This window comes from Monopterus albus, unplaced genomic scaffold (assembly GCF_001952655.1).
Source record: "Monopterus albus unplaced genomic scaffold, M_albus_1.0 scaffold231.1, whole genome shotgun sequence".
Taxonomy (NCBI): domain Eukaryota; kingdom Metazoa; phylum Chordata; class Actinopteri; order Synbranchiformes; family Synbranchidae; genus Monopterus; species Monopterus albus.
The window spans coordinates 156,942-165,181 of record NW_018128111.1 but is presented as its reverse complement, the minus strand read 5'-3'; the positions used below and the strand labels follow the sequence as shown (position 1 = coordinate 165,181).

The 8,240-nt window shown below is 41.1% G+C and overlaps 1 protein-coding gene across 2 annotated transcripts; it reads left to right on the top strand.

Moving 5' to 3' along the window:
- The first annotated feature begins 4,852 nt into the window (after window positions 1-4,852).
- LOC109971656 (gamma-crystallin M2-like) lies at window positions 4,853-5,710 on the top strand. 2 transcript variants are annotated; one of them, XM_020620050.1, is made up of 3 exons: window positions 4,853-4,879; window positions 5,077-5,319; window positions 5,438-5,710. In XM_020620050.1, exons 1-3 carry the CDS (start codon window positions 4,853-4,855, stop codon window positions 5,708-5,710), a joined length of 543 nt encoding a protein of 180 aa, XP_020475706.1. The 2 variants fall into 2 exon arrangements, with proteins under 2 accessions (XP_020475706.1, XP_020475707.1); XM_020620051.1 differs by lacking the exon at window positions 4,853-4,879 and adding an exon at window positions 4,969-4,977.
- Window positions 5,711-8,240: the final 2,530 nt, after the last annotated feature.

Here is an 8,240-nt window from a genome sequence, read left to right as displayed (position 1 = left end):
ACAATAAGTGTTATGTTGTAAAACTGACAAGCATAATGTCCACCATAGCTATGGTTAGTTCATTTTCATTTCTTTGCCATGCCAGAAATTTAGCCTATTCCATGTGGGACTACAAGACAAATTTAAAAAATACAGCAAGACATGTTCTGATAACATGTCAGGGGCGGCGTGTAAAGCTGCCAATAATGTCAGGGGTGAACTCAATTATAAGGCCAGACGAGTAAAAGCAGAACACTGGATGTTGTATTTGCTGACGAATGGTGGGCGTGGGCCATGATGCCACTGCTTGGATCTTAACAGGGTCCATCTCACTGTGACCTGTGGAGATAACAACCCCAGGAACAACATTGTAGAGGCATGAAAGCAACACTTTTCAGCTTTAACATAAAGGTTGTTCTGGAGTAACCTCTGCAACACAGCTCTAACATGAGTGATGTGTTTAGTCTCAGAGGAGGAGAATATGAGAATATCATCCAAGAAAATAAAGACAAACTTATTCAGCATATCTCCTAGTATGTCATTGACTAAATTCTGAAACGCTGGAGCATTAGTTAGCCCGAACGGCATGACCAGGTACTCGTAGTGACCGGCAGGGGTACTGGTCTTCCACTCATCTCCATTTTTAATGCGTACCAGGTGATAAGCATTTCTCATGTCCAGCTTGGTGAAAATCTGTGCACCATGGAGTAGTTCAAAAGCGGATGACATGAGAGGTAAGTGGTATCTGTTTTTCGCAGTAATTTTATTTAACCCACGATAATCTATGCAGGGTCTTAGTCCTCCATCTTTTTTTCCCACAAAGAAAAAACCCTGCCCCTGCTGGGGAGGTGGAGGGACAAATCAACCCTACCCTCTGAGCCTCGGTAATGTACTCAGTAATAGCCTTTTGTTTAGGAACTGACAATGTGAACAGATGGCCCCTAGGGGGCGTCGTACCAGGTAGCAAGTCAATAGAGCAATCATGAGGTCTATGTGGAGGCAAAGAGGTGGCATGAGTCTTACTGAATACTTGTCGTAAATCATGATAGTCTGGAGGTACTTTGTCATGGTTTGGGATGACTTTCGATACCTCTGCCCTCTCCTTCTGCTGTTTGACTGCAGACTGTAGGCAAGTTTCTGCACACTGAGCTGACCACTCACCCTGTCCCCCATTCTATCTTGACCCTGTGTTTGACCAACCATGGATACCCTAACACCACCAGATCATGTGCCTAATACATGATTAGAAATTGTATTTTCTCTACATGGTTGTTGATGGCCGGAGAGAGTGGTAAGGACTGAGAGGTAACACAATGCAAAAACTTGTCGTTCAGTGAATGAACTAGGAGAGCAGGATTTACAGCACAGAGAGGAATATGATGTTTCTTAATAAATACTGATCCATAAAACTAGCGTCAGGCACAAAATCAATAAAGACGGGTAGTTTAATATTACATGCATCAATTGACAGAATAGCCTTTACAATGAGAGGACGTTATACCAGTCACAGTCCGGCTCAGCAGCAAAGCGTCTTTGTGACCCAAATGGTGTACCTCCGTTTGCATCTTGCCCAGGGCTACTCCTTGGAGAGCCAAGGCTTGTTCTATACTGGCACAGCAGTCCCTGTTTTCCTCGCTGGCTGAGTTCATTTTTGGCCAGATTATAATGTCAGAGGTGGTATGTAAAGCTGCCAATAATGTCAAAGGTGAACTCAATTATAAGGCCAGACAAGTAAAAGCAGAACACTGTCTCTTTAATAAGAGCACTGGTCACAATCAATCTGTACGCAATGCAGGAGTCTGATTCAGTAGAGTGTCTTTGAAACCAGAGGTCATTCCAACCAGGAAGTGCGACTTAAGCACAGTCTCAGTAGTTTCAACACGCAACACTCTCAGGTCAATAATTCCAGTCCAGGGTCAGAACCAGCAAACTCACACATCCAAGGTATCCACGAGAAAAACGGTCAGTAAGGGAAGTCCATAAGTCAATGCACAGAATACAAATAGAATCAGAAGGGTTAGGCAGGAATCAGTGGTCACAAGTCAATCCGGGGTCAGAGCTGGAATAAACAGGTACAAGAAAAACGCTGGAAAGCTGAACTGAAGTTAGAACAATCTAGCAACTTCCTGGTGGAAGGAAGCTGCCTATAAAGGGGTGTCAACAGGTGCAAATAATTACCACTGATTAGTGTAAACAGTCCATAGCTGAAATGAGACCTTAAACAGGAAGTGGTGTCAGAATAAAAGCATGTTACCGGAAGCAGAAGAGGCAGAATCATGACATAACACATCTATTAAGCCAAACAATATCAATCATTAAATAATATACTGTAAATCATGTAAAATAAAATTATGTACAAAATGTCAAATAAATGTTGTATCATATAACAAAATAAAGAAGTAAGGAATAACTTCTTAGCCACAGAATCAGCATGTGAAGTGAAGCCCTACACAGCCGCTACCATCTGAGGCTTCATTTTGTTGAACCCTCTGTTTCTGCAAAAGCTTAAGTACTGTTTATCTCAATGGACCAAAATTTAAGCTTTGTGAATGTCTGGATGTAAAAACTATGTAAACTTAAACTAAAATTAAATAGAAGTGAGTCAATAAAAGCTAAATGGAAACTAATGAAAGCGCTGGTCAAAATGGAAATTCAGACTGAACTACAGGTCTTGGTGGGTGTTGTTGGTCTCCAGTGGTTAGTACCTACCAACAGTGTCTAAGGAAGGACAAATGGTGAACTGGAGACAGGGTCATGGACGCCCACGGCTCACTGATGATAAGGTTGATCTACTGTAGATTAAAACTTTTTATCCTTTTCAAAAGATTCCATTGGTCTCTATGAAGAGAACCATTCAGCAACTATAGTGGTGATATCACACCTAGAGCGGTGAGGCTGTTGAATTTGTCTAAAACATTATCTCCAACTTGTCCTCACGTCCACAGTCTTCACTCCTTTTACATAACTTTTTCGATGAATGGTTGACACATCTGTGATCTTCCTAACAGTGGCTATGTCTGAAATCACTCCCTGCTGACTCACTCACTACTCCATATATAATGTACACCACTACAACATGGCGAACACAGTGAGTAGGGAGTGATTTCAGACACAGCCAGTGTAACTATGGAAGCAAACAGATTCACACAAGATGCACCATGAGCCTCAGAGTGACAGGAGTGACACCCAACTGCCACACTGACTACTGTGTTACAATGGAAATCTATTATACCCTGGTTCTGAGAAGGAATATCAGCTTTCAACTGTTCAACTAAACATCATGACATGTAACATATGAATTAGGGCCATACATTTGTTTGATATGCACATACAGTATATGTTCTTAATTTAGACTCTGATGTACTCAAACTGTTAAGGTTTAGTCCCCCTCACCAGGAGGGTGAGGGAGAACTGAGGTTGGACTCAAAATTTCTGACCCAGGTGCTAGTAAAAAAAGGTGGTTTAATGGTGGGGATTGCAAAAATGAACAGAGTCCCTGCAGACATACAACCAGGGCTGGGAGAAGATGGCTGAAGAGACCAGGATGACCAGGGGAGTAGACAGGATGAGGATGGACAGGTGAAAAAAACAAACTAACCAGTAGGGATGGCGAACGAAAAAAAAATCCACAGCACAGGAACTGTCAGCATGGAAAAAAAATGACGTACAATACATACCACGAAATATATGGCTGTTACGGAGTATGCAAGTTATGTTAGTTAGGTAATGCGCCAGCGAAGACGGATGGTCTGTCAGAGGTATAAATAAGGAGGACAGGTAATCATTGGGATGCACCCCAGCTGTGCGCACCAACAAACGAGTCGCTAATTACTGAAAGCAACACAGCTGAGGTGCAGATCCGCAGGATCGAGAGAGCAGAGGAGAGAAAGGCAGAAGAGAGACAGGTCGCGCCGAGCAGACCTGACACAAACAGTTTTTCTGCAAACATCAACAAAAGTTTTTTTTATTAAAGTTAATATTATGACACAAATTATTAATGTAGATACCTAGTATGTACAGAGTCCATTGCCATCATCTATATATAAAGATGGCCTTGAAATAGTAATTATACATTTCTAGCTAACCTCAGAATAGAGGCAACACTTTAAGTCCCCATTTAGTTTTTATAAAAGGTATATAAACATTTAACATATTATTTATAACTGGCTATAAACACAACTGCTGACAATGAATGACAACTACAATAAAACACTGAATTTATAATTGCTGGCAAATACTTTATAGTGTAGATAAATATATTAATATAGAGTGTAATAAACCATTTGTTGCTTGTATACTCCTTATAAATGCTAAGGGGTGTAAAGTGTTACCATAACGAGGTATTCAGCTATGATGAGATAAGGGCTTTGTTAATTATTGTTTTTTTGTTTGTTTGTTTTCAGTGTGAGTAGCACATTATTGAAAGATCTTGTGAAGTCCCAAAAATGTCAAATCAGCTCCACATTTCTGACAAAACAGCTGGCTGTAAATTGGGTTTGCCTATTTTTATTTTTACCATGTTGTACACGATGAATGACAAATGATGCAGTACATGATGCCATGCACAGCTAGATAAACAAGTTTTGTTTGTGCAGTTGTGCATTATATACTGGCATGTCATACTACTGTGGTCACACAAAAGGATACTCCTGTCTATAAATTGCCCACTTACCAGTCAGGGTCTTGCAGTATGTATTTAAAACTGCTAAAGAGACTATTGTCTGTTACTCTTAAAAAGTGCTCATTGTTGAGATCTCAAAGGAAAAATCCATTCAAAAATCTTCTAGGGGATACAGTCACATGGAAATGTGACAAATGCCCCTCAACACTCTATAGGCCTCTATACCATGTTGCTGGCTCAGGGGTTTACACAATGGGAACTACGGATTCACTGGGTCTGGTCGAGTATAAAAGTAACAGTTAAAACAGGATTGCCATCAGTGTAGCAGCAACACAGTTCTCAGAAGAACTAACTGAACTACTATCACCATGGGCAGAGTAAGCACACTCACACCATCACTCAATCTGACTGACAATCAATATATGGATAACATTGTGAGCTGACATCCCTATTCCTTATATTGTGTCCTTTTTCAGATCATCTTCTACGAGGACAGGAACTTCATGGGTCGCTCCTATGAGTGCATGAGCGACTGTGCCAATATGATCTCCTACCTGAACAGGTGTCATTCCTGCAGGGTGGAGAGCGGCTGCTTCATGGTCTACGACCAGTCCAACTACATGGGAAACCAATATTTCATGAGGAGGGGCGAGTATGCTGACTACATGAGCATGTGGGGATGGAGTGGGTGCATCAGGTCCTGCCGTATCATCCCCATGGTATGCAAGGGGTGCCTCTCTACCTCCTGAGCCACAGCAGCCCCCTAGACACAAAACAAAGAAATTTGTCTGACTCCACATTGAGGTAAACCCTCAGTTTTGTTTTTTTCATTTACAGCACAGAGGCTCCTACAAGATGAGGATCTATGAGAGGGAGAACTTCGGAGGTCAGATGTATGAGCTGATGGACGACTGCGACAACATGATGGACCGCTACCATATGTCCGACTGCATGTCCTGCCAAGTGATGGACGGCCACTGGCTGATGTATGAGCAGCCGCACTACAGAGGCAGGATGATGTACCTGAGGCCCGGAGAGTACAGGAACTTCACGAACATGGGCATGAGTGGGATGAGGTGGATGAGCATGAGGCGCATCATGGACATGTAAAATGATGTGCAATATGTCTAAATTAGTCAAACTAATAAAATCTGTTTGACAAAATATTTCTACCTGTTTCATCATATCCTATCAGTTTAGTAGATGACTGAGCAGCCATTGCCATTGTTTAATATGACTGGAGGTGTCCGGTGACTCTTAATGCACAGCACCTACACAATGCAGAAAAGACCATCAGTCCACACAACATACAGTATCAAATTGAATGTTAATGAAGGTGGGATTGCTGTGTTAGCCCAAGACAACCTGGCTGCAGACAAGATAATAGTGGGAGGCTGTTAACCTTGGCAGGTTGACAGTAAGGTTTAGGGCTACAAGTCAGGGTCAGGGGTTTAGATTAATGGCAACTCTAACACTAGCCAAACTTTCAGAAAAAGTTGACAACGTCCAGTCACGGCTGACGGTGTGCAAATCGTGGCCGCAAACTGCCATCTTGTCTGCAGCCATCTCTCTCTGCAAGGTGGGATGTCCTCTTTATTAACAAATATTAGCTCATCTTTGCCCACACTTGCTAACAGCGTTGCAAAACAAACCAACAAACCAAACATCTAATGAACAGCACTATGGTAAAACATAATAAAAGTAATAAAAAAATGTCTTTTTATGAGAACTGAATGTTTCCAATGAATCCACATTAACATAAATAATCATATATTGGATTGTAAATGCATTGTGGTGTGTTATAAACACTTTATTTATTGATTAGACATTCAAAAAGGGCTGTTAAATTGATAATTGGTGAAATGAAACTTCTGAGAACTCAAAACACTTTTACATTAACTATATATCAGATTAGCACTTCTACAATCAGTTGCTCAAAAGAGCTCAATAACATAGCATTGAGTTTTCCACTAACCTAAAGATAAAGGTGGCTAACTTAAACATATTGTGTGATAATCTATTGTAAATTCAGACACTGAAGTTATAACAAACATTGCAATGGCATTGAACCACTAGCCTCAGCTAAAATCACGATGATGCAATCATCTACCATAACTGACTAATATCAGTGACAAGAATGTGTAGATGCACAACTTGCACTCAAACTGTCCGGGGGCATCAAGAGATTTCTAATGTTTGAACTCTGGCACAGTGACAGTTAGTGTATGTCTTCAAAACCAGCAGCAGGTAGAATATTAAAAAAGCCATTAACAAACTAGCTAGTCTTCTGCAGGTTCCAAACTAGGTCACGTTCTAAACTGGCACTAATCATCAATGAGAGCGGCATTATTTAAATGTATCTAGCCCATATCTATTAATTATGTGAGACTTATCTGTCAAAGTATGGCCATCTGGCTTCAAGAGCCACAGAGCTTTACTTCTACAATATTTTCATTCAAAACACCCTCTTGTGTTTTATAGCAGTGCTAACGCCACTTATCATTAGCCACATTACCTTGTCTGCTTTTTTTATCTGAGGCATGGTTTTCCTTTTTAGGCGACCTTACGTTAAGGCAGTGTCCAAGTTTTTAATGCAAGGCATGATTTTCAAACTTCAGGTGATTTTTTTTCTTATCAATGTCTGCATTTATTTTGCTAATGAACAGAAATATTTCTGCTATTGCCCCTTAGGGCCACCATACAACCAGCAAGAGCATTATGTTAAAGATATCATTTGACATTTTGGGAAATACATATTTGCTTTCTGACTTCTGAGAACAAATATGCAAATTTTCCAAAATATCAAATATTCTTTCAGTATCTTGTTGGCTTAATTAATGTAGCCCACGTATAACAGTGACCGATTTGTCATTGTGAGGTTCAGTATGTTTATCTAAATCAGGGGTGCCCAATACGTCGATCGCGATCGACCGGTAGATCGTGAAGCTAGTGTCTGTACATCGCGTGCCATTCAAAAATAAATTAGATGCATCCGGCGTAAAACACGTGCCAAATGTTAACATGCAAATGGTCAGTGTGACGATTCGCTGTGGCGACCTCTAACAGGAAAAGCAGAAAGTGACAATCATTCATATATAGCCTATCATCCATCCTCCCTATGGCATTTGCTACTTGATTGACATGCAGGGCAGCCAGTCTGAGATCTCGTCTTTTCTGACACACGAGTCACCAAACATGCACAGTCAACAGCACGAGCTACTGCAAAACTCCAGTGTTCCATTTCTAGCCCTGGATTTACTGTTACCTTAAAATCCCCACATATTCTTACAGAGTCATCCTTTTTTATGACCGGTACAATTGGTGTGGCCCAGTCACTCCGACTTACAGGTTCAATTACTCCATTCTTGATTAAGGCCTCCAACTCTGCTTTGACCTTTGGACGTATGGCGTATGGAACCGGTCTGGCCTTTAAGAACCTTGGTCAGCTGTCTGGTTTAACTCTCAGATTGACCGTTATGTCCTTCATGTTCCCCAGTTCTTCTTTAAACACCACAGCATGCTTGTTCAACACAGTGGCTAGGTCTAGATCTTGCTTCTGCAGCATGTGAATTTCAAGCCAATTCAATTTAATTTTCTCTAGCCACGATCTGCCAAGCAGAGACGGAAAATTTCCTTTTAC

Bases quoted from the DNA above. Each gene is read 5' to 3' on its own strand.
- LOC109971656 (XM_020620050.1), top strand. From the start codon at position 4,853: ATGGGAACTACGGATTCACTGGGTCTG. The intron at 4,880-5,076 runs GTCGAGTATAAA...GTCCTTTTTCAG, and splicing joins CTACGGATTCACTGGGTCTG to ATCATCTTCTACGAGGACAG. The intron at 5,320-5,437 runs GTATGCAAGGGG...TTTCATTTACAG, and splicing joins CCTGCCGTATCATCCCCATG to CACAGAGGCTCCTACAAGAT.